Source organism: Manihot esculenta, chromosome 4 (genome assembly GCF_001659605.2).
Source record: "Manihot esculenta cultivar AM560-2 chromosome 4, M.esculenta_v8, whole genome shotgun sequence".
Taxonomy (NCBI): domain Eukaryota; kingdom Viridiplantae; phylum Streptophyta; class Magnoliopsida; order Malpighiales; family Euphorbiaceae; genus Manihot; species Manihot esculenta.
In genome coordinates this window covers 29,381,950-29,401,077 of record NC_035164.2, presented here as the reverse complement: position 1 = coordinate 29,401,077, position 19,128 = coordinate 29,381,950, and the positions used below count along the sequence as shown (strand labels likewise).

General features: G+C 44.3%; 1 protein-coding gene across 1 annotated transcript; it reads left to right on the top strand.

Moving 5' to 3' along the window:
* On the top strand, positions 1 to 2,709 carry LOC122723432. The gene is made up of 2 exons (XM_043955576.1): positions 1 to 270; positions 2,298 to 2,709. The coding sequence occupies exons 1-2, from the start codon at positions 103 to 105 to the stop codon at positions 2,343 to 2,345; spliced, it is 216 nt and encodes a 71-aa protein (XP_043811511.1). The 5' UTR covers positions 1 to 102; the 3' UTR covers positions 2,346 to 2,709.
* Positions 2,710 to 19,128: the final 16,419 nt, after the last annotated feature.

The window sequence follows — 19,128 nt, the reverse complement described above, 5'->3', positions numbered from 1 at the left end:
TAGATGGGCAGCATAACGAAGCGATACCATCGACTACCTTGGAGAGAAAAAACATAGAAAATAGCCGAGTGAAGAACGAAGAAAGACTGAAGAGAAAGGAAAATGGGAGGAGGAATGGAGGCTAACAAGAATCGGTTCATAGAAGAGTGGAGCTCTGCTCGAGAGAATCTCGAGTACAACTTTCGCTGGACTCGTCGCAACTTCGCCCTTGTTGGCCTTTTCGGAATAGCAGTTCCCATCTTCATCTACAAGGGCATCGTCAAAGAATTCGTAAGTCCTCTTTTCTCTCGCTCTTCCCACTTATAATCTATAATTTCAATTATCTACGATCCTTCTTGCTAATTTATTTCGATTTAGTTGAACCCAGATTGTAATAGTGATGCATACCCATTTTGATTTGGTTTTATTAATTAGCTTCTGGTATGATCTGTGAAATGAGTATTATTGTGCTTAATTTTCTCGTTTTGATTTTGTTCTTGAAATCTGTTAGTGTGGTTCTTTTCGGGGATAAGAGAACACTTCGACTTTGATTTTAGAGTATTAGGTTAGAAACGAGTAGGCTTGCATTTGATAATTTGGATGCTTCCTGCATGGTTTTTAGTCATTGTTCCTGATTTTTTTTATTGGCTTAGTTCTGGGACGATTAGTAAGCCAGGTGAATTAATCATTCAGTTTCTACAAAAATATTTCAGTTGAAGTTTCTTTCTTCAGAAACAGTAATAAGATTCAGAACTTTGTTTTTTTGGTTGTTGTTTTGATAATTAGTTGGAGTCCTTCATTTACAAGAATCATATAGGTTTTTGCTGGAGATTATTGTACATTGGATTGCATTAATTTGTTTGTAACTGTGTACTCCGTTTGAAAGCAAGATGCCTTTGATTTTGATAGTGAAACTGAAATACTCATCTTTTTTGGAAGCAGAAAAAATTTGGTTTTTTTTTTCTTTTGGTTTTTGTGGTCTCCAGATGCTTGTAAATTATGTATATATGTATATTTTCTGATTATGTTGGTTTTATGAGCATGATTAGGTTCTACGTACTGACCACTAGTAATGGACCTCATTAAATATCATATTTGCTGCTTTACTTTTTTTTTTTTTTTTAAATGTAATTAGATTTCAAAATTCTAAGCTACTTTTATTTTGCTGGTAAAATTTTACATTGGTTTAGCTTATTGGAGTATTTGTGAGACTACTTAAGGTAAGAAGTAAATTGAAAGCAAGATGCCTTTCATTTTATGGATGGAACTGAAGTACTAAAATATTTTTTAGACGCAGAATTTTTTTTTTTTTTTTGGGTTTTTGTGATTTCCAGATGCTTGTCAATTATTGTTTTTCTCACTAGGTTCGTTTTGTGAGCATTGGTAGGTGATGCAATCTGGGTACTGTTTCTGACCTGGTATACTACCATATTTGCTAGTTTACCCTTTTTTATCTAACTAGCTTTCAAAATCTTAAGATAGTTATTATTTTGTTGGTAAAATTTTACATTGGCTTAGCACTATGGAATATCTCTGGGACTAAAAAGAAGTAAATCCTATTGAAATGTATGCTTATTTGTCCTCTCTGACTGATGATTTTTTAAAAGCAAGATACCTTCATTTTGATAGTGAAAATGAAATTCTAAAAAATTCTTAGAAGCAGAAGAAATTTGACGTCCTTTTGGTTTTTGTGGTTTCCAGATGCTTGTAAATTATTGTTTTTTTATTGTGTTTGGTGAGCATGAGTAGGTTTTGCATTCTGGGATCTAATAAGATCTTTTTAAATGATTGCTACCTTTTTCTGTCTGACTAGATTGCAAAAATTTAAAGATAGTTTTATTTTGTTGGTAAAATTTTACATTGGCTTAGCACACTCCACAAATTATATCTCATTGTGCTTATGTGTCCTGGTTAATACTCATATTGGTGGAAAAAAAGGATTTTGTTGTCAATTTTATATGTCTTACACACTTCGACCTTAATTCAATAGAATGTGGAGAAACATACTCATAGCTTGGTTTTTGAGTAGGGAATTGGGGGAGTAGGTTCGAACCTACTCAGGTGAATAATATATCTTTAATCACTGTATTAAGTCAGGCTAGGCTTTAATAGCTTGGTTGATTACTTGTAGAATAGTTTATTGTTATCATAATTTATTTGGCTGTAGAGACGCATAGATTCTTGGTCTTAGTTGATTATTTTGTAGTTCCTTTGATATTGTGAATCCTCCCATTGTTGAGAAGTGATTTGCAGTTCTTCCTTATTTTGTTTGTTAAACTTGTTAACTATGTTGAGATATTCGTTATATGTAATGGCAGAATATGCAAGATGAAGATGCAGGCAGGCCATACAGGAAATTCCTTTGAACTTTCTTCTTTAAATTGTTAGTGTGTGGATAATAATTGCCCCTGAAGTAAAACTTTAGGACCTCTTCTACCATATCTGGGAATTGCTTGATTTTGTTTGTTGATCAATGGTATTGCGTTTCCTAAGAAGTCTCTTTCAATTGCACCCGAGGCAAAACGTTTTCAATTAGAACCTCTTTGTACCAAGTTGCTGAGAATGCTGAATGTTGTGTGGTTGTTGGCTTGGTTGTACTATAATCATGTTTGATTCGGCATGTCTGCTTTGATAGGGCTGTCTGAACATAGGAAAATTGATAACCCATTTCGCCTATTCCTGATGCCAAAATCTCCAGGTTGAGTTATTTCAAATATTTCAGTTTGATTATTTAGCTTTTGTTTATTTAAAATGAATCTTTACCAACCATTTGAACGAACATAATTTGATTTTTTTTTCTTTTAATTTTTCCGGTGGTGAATTTTTTTTTTTTTGGTCTGTCTTGTTAGTTGATAATTATTGAGCATCACCTAAAGTTTAAGATCAGCCTAGGTTAATTAACATTAACAACTCAGTAAACATAATGAACTCAAATTCTATCCATAAACCCGAACTTGGTGACCAAGCAACCGAACATCCCCTAACCTAACTTGGTAACTGATGATCTGAGATCCAATGGAATAGGGTTTTACAAGGGTTTTGTATTACTGAATAAGGCCTTTTTTCCTGAGGAGGGGACTCCTCTTTTATACATTGTCTTGCTTGCCGGTGGCGTGTGAAGGTCTCTCCAGGATTGGGCCACGCGTCTCTGCCATGCGGATTCGGAGGTACTAGGGTATCAGCCGCCTGCTCCATGCGTAACGGCCTCTGATTCTCCTCGTGCGTACGTTCGAGCGGATCTGCCAGGCTGTCTGGTGAATATTATTCCGGATCCTGGGCTGGGCTGAGAGTTGGGCCGGATGCTAAGCCTGAGTGGGGAGGGTCTGCTTCGTGCGGGCCGGGCCGGCTTGAGTGAGGAAGATGGGCCGAGCCCGGCCTTGAAGGTTGGATGAGCCAGGCTTGTTATGTACATCAGGTGCGTGGGCCCCTACGTCGTGGGCCTTGGGCTGTGGTCAAGCCCCTGGTCCGGGGTGAAGGAATCCAGCGGTCATCATCTGCCCCTTCACCTTCTCGGCCGTTATTGCTCCAACTGCCGAGGGGGTGAATATCAAGAACTATTATGATCGCGTCTGTTCGGGTTCAGGTGCCTTAATAACATCCTTTCATCTTTCAGTCGTTGCGCAGTTTCTGAATTCTATCTGCTCTTTCCTCTTTCTGTCTTTTCTCTATTTTTCTTGTCCTCTGCCGCCTTTACTTTCTTGTCATCATTATCTGGACATCTCCTTTCTTTCCTTTTCTGTGAATATCTTTTAGAAATCTGACACCATTAGCTTAGAGTCTAGTGTAGTTCTGCCCCGTGCTAAGTCCTCAGGCTCCGAGTATATATCAGCGCCAGCTTTTCTTCATTCTTGAGCCTTCTGTTGAAGCGAGAAATTCTTGTTTTATCTGTGGCAGGTCTATCCGACGCCTTCTTCAAACAGGTTGTCTTGTGCCCCAGAGGTTTGCCTTGATTGTGCTCTTATCATCTTAAGGGAGAACTGTTTCTGACTTGTCCCTGTTTTGAAACTTTTTGCAGCTCCTGAGATAAATATGGGTCAGTTTAAAATTCTTGGAAATTTGATGTTACCTCTAAGGCGTCTGGAGGGTGCATTGAAGATCTTTCGGGTATGGCAGGCGAAGGGCGGGACCATTCAGCAAGCTGCTGAAACTGCTTTACCCAGGTCGTCTGGTCGGCCTCCTCCTCTGCTTGTTGTCCGGGCTCTAGAGAAGTTCTGGACTGTTAAGGGGTTCGCTCTAACTTCGCCTTTTTCCGCAGAGAAACATGGAATTTCCTCGATGCCCCTGTTGTCCTCTTTTGATATAAATGGTAGTGGCGCCGGCGCTCAGCTTGTTGTTCTTTTTGGTGTGAAGTACCAGTATTATTATTCCCTTTGGTGTGAAGTACCAGTATTACGTGAGACTGGGATCTGCTGCACTCAGTCAGGTCTCCAGCGATTTTTTCGAATGTGTACTTCGCGATCTCTTCGGGGCCATAGCCTTGAAGACTTATGTTTTTCATGTGTGATGCACGGCCGGCATACCATATCTGAGTTTGTTCGAATGTACCGTGCATCACATTTGGGTAACCGGACGTTCGCCCAGGGGAACAGTGAGAAATGCTTATGGGAATCAACTTGTTTAGTTCCCCTGTAATAGCGAGACAGATCTTGGCCTTTTCTGAAAAATTCTCATTCCGAGCTACGAGAAGTCCTCCGAGCTGAAGACTAGAATAGTAGAGTAGGTAATAGTCGTAGATGAGGAAGTATCTGGATATGTAAATTCTTTAAGGATAGTCTTTCATCCCGTAGTGTAGGCCTTTGTAACGTGCTGTAATGTGCTTTTCTTTTAATGAAGCTCTTGTTCTGCTCTCATGCTTAAGCTGTTCTTCTTTTATCATGTGTGAAATACTTTAGATTGCTCGCCTTATAATTTTAACCAACTGAGCTCTGTCCTGCTTTTTCCCGAGCTAATCTAACCTATCTGCGAGCTCCGATGAGTTGAACTCCGGATCCACTTAGTCAACTGGGCTTCCAAGTTTTCGAATTGGACTGTCTGACCGACCTGTGAGCTCGGTCTTTACTTCGATGAATTGAGCTTTGAGTCTCCTTCATCCGATCGGGCTCTCAGGTCATGTTGTCCGAGCTGAATTGACCGACCTGAGAGTTCTGTCTTTGCTTAGTGAAATGAGCTCTGAGTTTCCTTTAGCTGGCCGAGCTCTCAAGTCATGCTGTCTGAGCTGGACTAATCCGACCTCTAAGCTCGGCTTTTGATGAGTTGAACTCTAAGCTCTCAGCTTTGTATGACACCGAGGTGCTTTTGGCGCCTCTTTCCGATCTCCCACCCTTTGTTTAGTAGCGGTAAATCAAATCTTATAACTTTTTAAGTGATGCGCAAGTCTGATCTTTATCATGCTCCCATTTGCTTGTACTTTTGAGTCTTTTCATGACTTGCCTCTCTGTTTCCTCGGCATTTACCATAGGGATGGTAAAGTAGTAGGCTGCATTTACCATAGGGATGGTAAAGTAGTAGGCTGCATTTACCATAGGGATGGTAAAGTAGTAGGTTAAGTTGCTCTGACTGATGAGTTGGGCCTGTATTATGTGAATGGCGAATGGGCTTTTAAATGATGGACTGTCATCGTATACTTGGCCCTTGATAGATGTAGAGAAGCCCAGCGATCATCCTTTTGCCCCTTTACCGTCTGGCCGGTTATTTCCTAATCGTCGAGAGGGTAAACTTCGAGAACAATTAATGATCGCGCTGCTCCAAGACAAAACTGTTCAGTATCAGCTCTTTGCCTCATAATAGCCTTTCTTTCTTTCTTTTCGAATTCCTTCTGTCTTTTGAAGAACTAGCTCTTGGTTGCTCTCTGTCTTCCTGCAATTCCTTCTACGTCTCTTTTTTCATCCCATCGTGTTCTCAGGTACACTTCCTTGTTCTTCCATGGCAAGTTTAAAGCTTCCTGATGTTTTTGACCTTGAGTCGCATATTACCCCTTCCAACATAACTAATCACATTTCCCGGAGGCTTTTAGACACTCCGTTGTATCTTATTCGAGCACCTCTTCCGAATGAGAGGATAGTTCTTCCTTACCCTTGCCCACCTGGTTTAGTGGATCCCCAAGAGGTTCGTAGCATAGTGTTTTTCCTGAAGCAGAGAGAATTTGGTCTACCGCTTCCTTTTACCCCTTTCTTTGTTGAGGTGTTTGAATACTTTGGGGTAACTCCTCGAATGTTATCCCCAAATTCCATTTTGTTCATGTCCTGTTTCGAGTCTATCTGTTTGGGTTGGGGTTTCGCCCCTACGGCCTGTCTGTTTGTCACTTTTTTCCGCCTGGTTAGGGCGAAGCAAAACTTCTATTACTTTTCCCCCCGTAATGGGCTGTCTCTTCTTACGGGCTACAAGGATTCTATAAAGGGATGGGTAGAGAATTTCCTTGTGGCGGAGTTGAAATTAGGGTCCTGCCGATCATGGGATGTGGACCTAAGGTGGGGGGAGATCTTTCCGGGCTGCAACGATCTGCCCGAATTGAGTCTCATTGAGCAGGTCGGGCTGCTTCGACTGACTTCCGTTGAGAGGAAGTATGATGTCAAGAAGTGTATGTTTGCGTCCAACCTTAGGGATATCCGGGACACGGGTATAGTGCTTTGTCCGGCTATTCTGTTTCTTCTTTGCTCATGATATCAGGAAGTATGCTGACTCTTTATAACTTCTTGTTTCTTGCAGCTTCTGAGGTTAGAATGGAGGGCATCAAATTCCCCAAGAATTTTGACCTGTCTCGGGAGAACATGCATGCCATTTTTGACGCCTTTGGGGATGGGCGTTCTGTAACTGAGATTGCTGCAGAGCTGGCTCAGGCCGCTTCCTCCAAGAAGATCAGCCGACCTCCCGTCAAAGCCTCTTCTCGAACCTCCAAGCCGAGCTCTCGCCGCACCCAACCAGCTCGGTCATCTAGCCATGGTGGGTCGAGCTCGACCTCGACGCCTGCTGAAGGGTTTAGATCCGTTCCAGCCTCCTTAGAGGTCGTGAGGGAAGCTTCCCTAGCTGTCTTGGAGCAGACTCAAGCTACTGAACAAGTGGGGCAGGGTGCCGTTCATTCTACTGAGGAGGTGTTAGGGGGGAAATTTAAGTCCCCTGTTGAAGATAAGGAGATCGCTGGGACAGGGATGGAGATCATCCTCCTAGAGGATCAAAGCCCGAAGGTTTCTGGTGAAGGTGCCCCTGCTCCTGTGAGGACTGAACCCGAGGGATCTGAGGGTGTCCCCTCTAAGGCTGGGGGCAAGCGTCCGACCCCTGCTGGAACGCCTGTCCCATCTCCTGCTCGGAAGAAATCCCGGACTGCTACGGGTCCTTCCGCACCTCTTCCTCCCATGGAGAAAGGGAAGGGTGTTTCTGCTGTTCCTTCGTCGTCCCCTACTGACAACATTCTGGACTTGTCAAGCCTTTCCTCGGAGTCTCCGGCCTCCGCTGTTGCTGCACTTCTCCGGGAACGGATGTTCGGCGGGATTACAGAGGCTTCGGATCCTCGTCTTCTGGCCCTGACTGGTCACTTGGCCAGTTCTACCAAGGAGCAGGTGTCCTTCCAATCTCGCTCTCGTGAGGAGCTCGGATCCACGATTGGAGAAATGCTGCTGATGGTAAGTTATTTTTTCACCTCTCTTTGAGTTTGCTTTGTTTCTTTTCTTGACAATTGTTCTTCCGTACTAGGTGTTAGGCCTGGTTATGGAGGTGGATGCCCGTGACCTCTCTCTCCGGGAGTTCGTGGACCGCCGGATCGAGGAAGCGCGTCGCGATGAGAACCTGACTGCCACCAGCGACGCGAGGGGCCACCTGGCAGCCGCCCGGGAGCAGGTCCAGTCTCTCCGAGTGGAGTTGCATGCTGCCCTGGAGGCCTCTAAAAGAGCTGAGGACAAAGCAGTTGAGGCGGCAGAGCATAGCAAATCCCTGGAGTCAGAGCTGTCTCGTACTCGCAGAGTTCTCCAGGAGTCTGATGAGAGGGCAGCTGAAGTGGAAACTCGTTGTGTAGAGGTTGTAAAACAGCTGTCCTCTATGACGACGGCCCTTCAGGAGAGGGATGAGGCTGTAAGCCAAAGGGCTGAGGTCCAGCGCCAACATGAGGCCTTAAAGGCTGATTTTGAGGGGCTTCAAGCTCACCTGAGTGAGGTGAAGGCTCAGAAGGAAAGTGCCCTAGCCCGGGTGGAGGTCCTTGAGCAGGAATTGGGCACAAGTTCTGAACGTATCAAAGATCTGTCTTCATCGGCTGAAGAGTTCAAGCTTCGCCAACAACAGCTGAAGAATGAAGTCAGGGCTTTGGAACGTAAATGTTTAGCCCTGCTTGAGGTGGTAAAGTATGCGGAAGGGAAGGCTCAGCTGAAGCGTGAACAGTATATAGCGGAGTATCAGGAGTCTGATGAGCTGAAGGTTAAAATTGATCAGGCCTGTGAAGCTCATCTTCAGGACTACAAAGACTCTTCTGAGTTTAAGGAATTTGTGGCTGAGGCTTGTGAAGAACACCTTGATGAGTATAAAGCTTCTGGTGAGATGAAAAAGGCTATCCTTGATAAGGCCTACCGCATGTATGTAACTGGCTACAATCGCGGTTTAAGAGAAGCTAGACAGGCTCCTGATGTTCCTTTGGCCGAGCTTCGTAGGCGCGAAGTGGACTCAGATGGCGAGTCAGTGCTATACGGGGAGGATGATTGCCTTTGCCCCGAGGAGATTCTCGGAGGAACATAGACCGGCATCTGAGTCTTCGTCAGAGGAATCTGAGGTAGGGTCGGAGGAAGATGATCTTGATTCTGAGAAAGACGGCCTCCACCCTAGGTCAGAAGTGGCCCCTACTATTAATGTTGAGAGCTCTGGCCCCAGGGACACCGAGCTTCCTTCGGGATGGCTGTAAATAGAGATAATGCAGGGCGAGGGTGTACTTACTGATGTAGTCCTTTAAGGACTGATTTATCCTCCTTCCTCGCCGGAGAAATAAATTGTAATAGTCAGTAATGCAATATTAGTTTCTTTATTGTTTTTCATATTTCTTGACATTTATCTCTACTCTTCGTATTTGTGATGTAAACTATATATTTTCATTCAGAAGCTCTGAATTAAGCTTGCGAGCTCAGCTCTTAGCTGATGATTTGGGAGATCAAGTCTCGTACGTTTTTAATGACAACTATCATGTCAGTTTTTGGCTTTTAGTCCTGCTTTCTGCGTTGTGACTTCGTATATTTGTTTCAGATAAACTGATTTAGGCTTTGATTATAGCCTTTTTTATCCTTCTAAGGATATCTTCATTTATGAGTCCTGCTATGGAGGGAGCTCGGCCGTTCTCTTTGGCCTTCGTATCTGGATCCTTTAAGGATATAAGTCTACCCGAGTTGAGAGCTCAGTCTTGGGCCTTTGCTAACATCAGTCCGAGCTGGGAGCTCGACCTTGAGTGTCGTAAGAATATAAGTCTGTTCGAGCTGGGAGCCTTTGCTAACATGTCAGTGTTTTTTTTTTTTTTTTTTTTTTTTTTTTTTGTTTCCAGGAGATCTTACGGGATCCTGTTTTTTCTTTGAATTTCCGGGACGACCTCGGGGCCTCGCCGGTAGTTTTTGTTTCCAGGAGATCTTACGGGATCCTGTTTTTTCTTTGAATTTCCGGGACGACCTCGGGGCCTCGCCGGTAGTTTTTGTTTCCAGGAGATCTTACGGGATCCTGTTTTTTCTTTGAATTTCCGGGACGACCTCGGGGCCTCGCCGGTTTGTTTGTACAAAATTCAGGCTCATTGGCCTTACTGTCGCTTCGTCATCTCAGCTGGTTTTTGTGCCTAGCTGAGGTCTTGTTTGCGAGGGATCTTTCTGAGCCCTGTTCTTTTCTTTATCAAAAAATGTTTTTTCACACAGATAATCATATTGTATAAACAATTTTCATTTATTCACATTTGTCAAAATACGATGTTTTTTCTTTACAAATATTTCAAGGAAAATACCTTTTTAAGTGCTGGATGTTCCAAGCATGGGGCTCGGGGTTTCCTTGCATATCTTCAATTCGGTATACCCCGGGCTTAACCACTTTTGTCACCTTGAATGGACCTTCCCAGGTCGGTGCTAGTTTGCCTGCGGCTGCTCTTTTTCCAGTAGCTTCCAGGTTTCTTAAAGTCAGGTCTCCCACCTTCAAGCTTCTTTCTCTGACCTTTTGATTGTAATATCTTGCTGCGCGTTGTTGATAAGCAGCAGTTCGGACTTGGGCTTCTTCCCTAACTTCTTCAAGAGCATCTAGGTTGCTCCTTAATTTGTCCCCATTAGCGTTCTCACTAACGAATTGAACTCGATGAGTGGGGATCTGCAATTCAACTGGGACTACAGCCTCTGTGCCGTAAGCAAGTGCAAATGGGGTTTCTTGAGTGGGCACTCTGGGAGTGGTTCGGAGTGCCCATAGAGTGCTATTGAGCTCTTCTGCCCAATTCTCCTTTGCGCCATTCAGTCGTTTCTTTAATCCTTGAAGGATAGCTCTATTAGTGACTTCCGTTTGGCCATTAGTCTGAGGATGAGCCACGGAGGAGAACTTATGCCATATGCCCATGTTCGTCGTGAAGGCTCTGAAAGTGCTGCAGTCAAATTGTCTGCCGTTGTCTGAGATAAGTACTCTTGGTATGCCAAATCTGCAGATGATATGTCCCCATACGAAATCTATCATCTTGCGAGCTGTGATTGTGGCTATTGCTTCTGCCTCTGGCCATTTCGAAAAATATTCCACAGCCACCACTACGAATCTTCTTTGCCCCGTAGTCTTGGGGAAAGGTCCCAGGATGTCAATTCCCCATTGTGAGAAAGGCCATGGACTGGATATGCTTGCTTGAGGAGTGGCAGGGGTCCTGATGGCATTAGCAAATCTCTGACATACGTCACACCTCCGGACAAACTCTTCTGCTTCTTTTTTAACAGTGGGCCAGTAGTATCCTTGCCTGAATATTTTATTAGCTAATGTCCCCGCTCCCTCGTGAGCCCCACATAGGCCTCTATGTATTTTCTCCATTACCTTTGCAGCTTCTTCCGGACTCACACACCGGAGCCATGGGCTGGATTTCCCTTTTCTGTATAAAGTTCCCCTTATTACTTGGTAATTGGCAGCTCGAGCTGCTATCTTTTTGGCTTCAACTTTATCTTCGGGGAGTTCGCCCTTTTCCAAGTATCTCAAGTATGGAGTCATCCAAGTTGGGCTCTGCTCCACCTGCAGTACTGTGTTTATCTTCTTGAAAGCAGGTGTGCTGACATGCTGTATGTAGACTTCATCAGGGAGCTGCTCTATCTCTTCTTTGGTCAGCCGACTAAGCAGGTCTGCCTCCTCATTTTCATCTCGAGGTATCCTCTGAAATTTCGTAATAACTCCTCGGCTCGTGAGGTCGGCTTCCACAGTTTTTACTTTATCAAGATAACTCTGCATGATGGGATCTCTGGCCTGATATATTCCCGTCACCTGGTTGATCACCAGCTGAGAGTCACTATTTACTTCGAGGTCGGTTACCCCTATCTCCAAAGCTACCAACATTCCGTTCACCAAGGCTTCATATTCGGCCACATTATTAGAAGTTTTGAATTCTAGCCGTAAGGCATAACATACTTTAAAGCCCTCCGGCCCCTTAAGTATTATCCCAGCGCCACTGCTCTCAGAGCCTGATGCTCCGTCTACGTATAGCTTCCAGCTGGACTCTTGGGAAAGCTCTCCCTCTCCTTCTTTGTTTGGTATCTCCGAGGATGATCCTTCCTTCTCCGAGGATGATCCTTCCTTCTCCTCGTTGAATGAGCATTCTGCTATGAAATCAGCCAGCGCTTGAGATTTTATAGCTGTCCGAGGTCGGTACTCCAGACAGTAAGGGCTGATTTCCACGGACCATGCTAACATCCGTCCTGAAGTTTCCACGGACCATGCTAACATCCGTCCTGAAGTTTCCGGCCTACGTAGGATCTTCTTTAACGGTTGGTCCGTCATCACAACTCCTTGGTGGCCTTCCAGATAAATTTTGAATTTCCGGACTGCTAACAACAAGGCATATGCCAATTTTTCAATGTTCGAGTATCTGACCTCAGTGTCTCTGAGTACCTTGCTGACGTAGAAAACAAGTTTCTGCTCCCCTTCTTCCACTCTTACTAGTACTGCGCTGACTGCTTGCTCTGAGGCTGCCAAGTATATCAAGAGTTCTTCCCCTTTTATGGGGCTGCTGAGCACGTGAGGCGAGCTGAGGTATTCCTTAAGCTCTGTGAAGGCTTTTTGGCAGTCTTCTGTCCATTCAAAATTCGGGACCTTCCTCAATTTTTTGAAGAATGGCAAACACTTTTCTGCTGACCTTGACATAAATCGATGAAGTGCCACTACTCTCCCGGTTAATCTCTAGACGTCCCTTATACAGGTCGGCTCTGGCATATTCAATATGGCTTCCACTTTCTCCGGATTGGGCTCAATGCCTTTTCCACTCACCATGTACCCCAAGAACTTTCCTCCCCTGATGAAGAAAGCACACTTTGCTGGATTCAACTTCATCCTGTATTGATCTAACACCCCAAATATCTCCCTTAAATCCGTTATGTGTTGTTGAAAAGTTGAACTTTTAACCACCATGTCATCCACATATACTTCTACATTCCTACCAATCTGGTTCTTAAAGATTTTATTCATTAATCGTTGGTAAGTTGCCCCAGCGTTTCTTAATCCAAAGGGCATAGCTCTGTAGCAGTAAGTCCCGTCTTCAGTTATAAATGAGGTCTTCTCCTCATCCGTCTTTTCCATTGGGATTTGGTGGTAACCAGACATAGCATCCAAAGAAGACATATAATCAAAACCGGCCGTTGAGTCAACCATCTTATTAATATCGGGTAGGGGGTAACAATCTTTAGGGCAGGTCTTGTTCAGGTCGGTAAAATCTATACACATCCTGTATTTGCCATTGGCTTTTTTGACTAACACAGGATTTGCCAACCAGTGTGGGTACATAACCTCCCTAATAAAGCCTGCTTCTTCTAGCTTTTGCACTTCTTCTTGGGTAGCCTGCTGCTTTTCTCTTCCCACTACTCTCTTCTTTTGCTTTACTGGTCTGGCCTCGGGGAGGACATTCAATTGGTGTGTCATTACTTTGGGGTCAATTCCCGGCATGTCTGAGGGCTTCCATGCGAAGGTCGGCGAGTGACTTCGGATCAGGGCCATGGCTTCACCTTTTTGTTCTTTGGTGAGGCCGGCATTGAGACTGAAGATCTTACTCGTTTCTTCTTCTGATAGGGAGAAGGTCTCCAGCTCTCCAACGGGCTCTGTCCGGGCTTCCTTTGTCTCATCCCTGACCTCCAAAACTTCCGAATCAAGCGCTTCTCCGGTTGAGTTCGGTTCCGTCACTGTGACCAAGTATACTGCCCTTGCTTCCTCCTGGCTTCCCCGGACCATTCCCACTCCTCCTTCCGTTGGGAACTTGAGTGCCAGATACCTGATGCTAGTGACAGCTTCGAAGCTGAACAACGCCGGCCTCCCCAAAATCGCATTGTAGCTCAGTGGGAGTTTGACCACCAAAAACACCTCATGATGGGTGCGAGCTTTGGGTGCTTCTCCCAAGGTAAGGGCCAGCTTCACCTTCCCTTCTACAAGTACCGGTGCTCCTCCGATCCCTTTGATGGGTGACTGGTCCCGAACCAGCTGTTCCTCTGGGATTCCCATCTGCTGGAACACCCGATATGGCAATAAGTTGACCTTACTCCCATCATCCACCAGAACCTTCTTCACCCGAAAATTATGAATGACTGCTTCAATGACAAGCGCGTCATCATGGGGCATCTGAATGCCCTGTGCATCCTCCGAAGAGAAAGCGATGGTCATGGGAGAGTGTTCAACGATCTGCATTACCTCGCCATTACTGGTCTCCCCTTCCCGGTTTCTCTTCTTTCCTCGACGGTTCATCCGTCCTCCAGTTCCTCCAACAATCATATTAATAGTCCCACTGGACCCATCATTCACTGGTCCTGCTCCAGTTCTCCTGGGCATCTGGGCTGCCGGACCGGGTTGAGGCCTCTGCCCCTCCGGTTTCTTCACAAAATTTTTGAGATGCCCCCTTTTTATCAATCTTTCAATCTCCGCGATTAACTGAAAACAGTTATTTGTATCGTGGCCATGCGTCCGATGGTACTGACAATACTTGTCAGGATTCCTCTGATCTGCTTCCGACTTCAAAGGTTGGGGCCACTGGAGAAACTCTTTATTTTGGACAGCCATGAGCACCTCGGCTCTAGACGCATTTAATGGAGTCGGTTTCTCCGGGATCCAAGGAGGGAGCACTCTTGGTTCGAGAACCCGAGGAGGAGGAGGCCTTTGATCCCTTCTTTCCCAGGCCTGCTTGTACGGCTCAGGCCTCTTTCCACGCTTCTTCTCGTGTTTCTCCGACCTTCCCTCCTCCGGGGCTTTTTCTTTTCCTTCCACCCCTTTAGCAAATCTACTCGTTACTAAGGCGTCATCCTGCCTTATATACTTTTCCGCCCTCTTCATCAACTCGGCCAGTGAGGTCGGAGGTTTCCTGCTCAGAGAACCAAAGAACTCGGCAGAGGTTGTTCCCTTTTGCATGGCCTCTACCGCCCTTCCTTCGTCAAGCTCGGGAATCTGCAGGGCCTCCGTATTGAAACGGGCGACATACTCTCTGAGGGATTCACCAGTTTTTTGTCTCACTGTTTCCAGATAGCTCGTCTTCCTATCTGCAGGCACCCCGGCTACGAACCGGCTAATGAAGCGGGTGGCCAGATCTCCAAAACTTTTAATGCTTCCGGCCTCCAGGCTGTTGAACCATGCCCTCGCTGGTCCCGAGAGCATTGTTGGGAACACCTTGCACATCAGAGCATCCGACAGAGTTTGTAACTCCATGAAGGTCTTATAGTTCATGACATGTTCTCTCGGGTTGCCAGCCCCATTATAGGCCGCCATCGGCGGCATCATAAACTTTTTGGGAACGGTCTCCTGCTGCATTAACTTTGAGAAGGGAGAAGAAGTAGGCAAGGAGGTTTGACTCTGATCTTTCTTACCTAGCTCGGCTAGGAGCTGCTCCTTCAACCTTTTCAGCTTTTGGTTCATTTCCTCGTCTGCCGGGCTGGATCTTTTGCCCAAACTACATTCTTCCTCCTCTGTTTCAGTTCCCGTTTCTCTGGTTGTTTCGGTAGAATAATCGTTCACCTCTTCATTTTCTATCAACTCTCTTGCCCTTCTCCCATGAATTCGGGCCTCCGGTTTTTCCTCTTCTCTGGTATTGTGGTTGTTAGTTCGGAGGCGGGCAGAGGTAGGTTGGGGTTCATCGGTTCTGGGTTCCTCCACTACTGGGAGTGCGTTTACTGGGGTGCTAAGTCCCCTTTGTTGCATTATCTGCCCCAACCAGTGAGCAGTGGTTTGTAGCTGGAGAGTCATGGTTTGAATGTCTTGGTTAGACAGGGTCATGGTGGGAGTATTCCCTGCCAGGCTTGGCGAGGGATTAAGAGAAATAGGTGTTTGGTTATTCAACGTTGTAGGGCTAGAAAAGGAGAACTGCTGCCCATCTTGGGCAGAGCTCAAGTCATTTGGAATATTAAGGTTACTGTCTTGGTGGTTTGCCATCGTGGATCTCAGTGGGTTTTGAAAGTGAAAACTCCGGTGATGAAAAGATCTCCTTCGTTTCCCACAGACGGCGCCAATTGATGATCTGAGATCCAATGGAATAGGGTTTTACAAGGGTTTTGTATTACTGAATAAGGCCTTTTTTTCTGAGGAGGGGACTCCTCTTTTATACATTGTCTTGCTTGCCGGTGGCGTGTGAAGGTCTCTCCAGGATTGGGCCATGCGTCTCTGCCATGCGGATTCGGAGGTACTAGGGTATCAGCCGCCTGCTCCATGCGTAACGGCCTCTGATTCTCCTCGTGCGTACGTTCGAGCGGATCTGCCAGGCTGTCTGGTGAATATTATTCCGGATCCTGGGCTGGGCTGAGAGTTGGGCCGGATGCTAAGCCTGAGTGGGGAGGGTCTGCTTCGTGCGGGCCGGGCCGGCTTGAGTGAGGAAGATGGGCCGAGCCCGGCCTTGAAGGTTGGATGAGCCAGGCTTGTTATGTACATCAGGTGCGTGGGCCCCTACGTCGTGGGTCTTGGGCTGTGGTCAAGCCCCTGGTCCGGGGTGAAGGAATCCAGCGGTCATCAGTAACCAAACATCCTCCAAACCTTCTCTCCATGTGTAATCCTGAAACCTTAATCCTATGATGGCCTTTGGATATGTCCAAGAATTCTTAGAATGAGAACGTGTCAAATTCCAACAATACCAACTAATAACCCACTAGCTATCCTTTGGGCCTATTTCTCCATGTAGATAAGATCATTGACTAGCATGCGCCCATTTCTAGGGCTTTGAGATCTTAGGTTAGGTGGCACCTCCTCTAATAATGAACCTAGGCTTGGTCCACTTGCTAATCCTTATAGACCTTTTTACCCTTTTAAACTTATTAATAAAATTACTATTTAATTTTTATAATAACCAAACTTATTAATAAATTTTTATAATAAATTTTATAATAACCAAAATTACCCTTTTAAACATTATTGAGTTCAACGCCAAAGTGATTATTAAAAACTACCAACCACCTCAATTCCATTTGTTTTGCAGGGAGTTGATTTCATTTTTTTTCGCAAGTCAGACTTAAGATGATATCAGTATCTTACTGTTATAAACCGTTAAATTGATGTACTGCAAATTTTAAATTCCTTATAAGAAGGGGGCAGGTAATTCCCTCAAGGCTCAAGCACCTCCACACTAAAATGATTCACGCGGCAGAGATTGTGACATATATGGAATCTATATATCCTTCCAAATTTTGATTTACGGTTTTTTTTTATTTAAAAATTAAAAATATTTTTAACTTTTAAATTTTAGAACTAAATTAAAAAATATTCCTCCCATCCACTTTGCTTTTTCACGCACAAAAAAAATATATTAATTTTTTAAATATGTTCGAGATATTTTAGAAAGTTTTTTTAAAATAAAATAAAATTAAATAGGATTATTGATATAACATAATAATTGTCTGAATTAAACCATTGTCTAAAGACATGGTTATGTGATAAAAGTCTAATCAGATGATACACAGTCTCACCCATGGAAAAACCCATGGAAAAAAAGACTCAGAAGTTTTTTGTTGTTCACTCTTTCAACAATACAGCGAGAATTTACGGAAAGTTACCGTTAGATAATACAATCCAGTAGATCTCTATTAAATCTACAATTGCGGAATCTCTTATCTATTAACCAGTATTAGTTGGATTTTCAGGAGATTTCATAATCAAATCCACTTTCTTACAGTATAAAAACTGATTAACATAGAAATCAAAGTACACATTCTTATACAATTACTCTTGAGTTCTAAGTAGTTCTTTACACTCGCTCATTTTTTCAATTTACTGACTTGAGTGTCGAAGTGGCTGCTGTAGGCGTCAACCACTACACACTCTCTTTCTTGCAGATTGACCAATCCAGCACAATTTCGCTTCAGCCACATCATTTGGTTCTATTATTGAAAAATCTCCATTGAATTCTCTGTGTTCAATTAGAGTAAAAACCGGTCTCCCATTCACTTTCTTCTAAAAAGGATCCTTCTTCCCTTTCTATTCTCTAAATGGCTGACAATTCACGAACTGTTACTAAGTCTGCTACCAACAAGGGAACTATCATTTCCTCTACTCCTAGCAGTGGATAAAACACACCCTTAGTGGTTAATGAGGCTTATCTGAACAATTTAAATAATGAGCAAATGCTCCAATACATAAAAAGGTTGCAGGCCACTCTCAAGCAGTATAAAGCTCGAGAGGAGGCCTCATTTCATGGCTCCTAGGGTAAGGGAGGAAGCTTCCATCGACACTCCAAAAACTCGGGCAGAAGCGATCTAAACACAATCCAAAGGGAAGGCCAAGCTGGAGGAAGAGGAATCATCGGACGAAGCTCCAAAGGACGTCGACTGGAAGCTGATATGGGCCGTGGAAAGGTACCAGAAGGAACAGGAGGAGGACTATAGCCTGGACGATGCCTCTCCCTATCAGAAGAGATCCTAGCAGAGAAATATGACAGAACAATAGATCACATGAGTCACCTGACAATCTTTAGAACAACAATGCAACTTTAAAACGTCAATGATTTTGTGTTGTGCCGAGTGTTCCCATCCACACTCATAGGTTTGGTTCATAAATAGTACCAACATTTAAGTCCAGGTTCAATTTAAAACTTTACACAATTTGCTACGTTATTTAAGTCTAAATTTATTACTTGCATACCTCCTAAAAAACTCTCTTCTGACTTGCGAAAGATCCGCCAAGAAGAGGGCGAGCCTTTAAGGAGGTTTATCTCATGTTTTAATGCAGAAGCAATATAGCTAGAAGAATTAAATCATGAGATAGCATGCGAAGTATTGAAAAAAGGAATGCACAATATCAATTTCATGGATTCTCTAATCAAGAACCCAACCGCTACTTACCAACAGCTAATGGACAAAGTCTAGAAGTACATAAGGTTGGATGATGAAGTTTAAGAATTGAGAGAAGACATGAGGACAAGTCAAAAGAAAAACCAAAAGGCAAAGAGGCGAGGGTATGAAGGAGACCGCAGAAGTTACCCAGTCTCCCGAAGAAGGGACAACCAAGGTAAGTATAAGAATTACACTCCACTGAATGACTTACAGACATATATTTTTAATGTGGATTAGGAAAAACGATAAAGCAGTCAGATGACCTTCCAAACTCAACCCTGAGAAAGCTGAAAGGTGAGATAGGACCAAGTATTACCATTTCCATGAAGACCACAAACAAACAACGGAGGACGGAAGCTGAAAGACGAAATCGAGAGATTAATAAGAGACGACATACTTTGAAAGTTTGCTAGAAAGAATACAGAAGAGATGAGGCCTGAACATGTGGTAACAACTCTTGAAGCCACCCTGACAGTGAACCTGTAGTGGTCATACATGTGATTGCAGGAGGACCCAGCGATGGTAAGGGAAAAAATAAATGCATGGCAGAAGACGTCCTAGCAGTTGAGTAGGAATTATGGGCCAAGTAGGAGGTACGGTTCAGACCTACAAACAAGACGATAGGATTTTTTCAAAATGACCCGCTGGTTATCAGCATTCGACTGAACAGGTATGAGGTGAGACGAGTCTTGGTTGATAC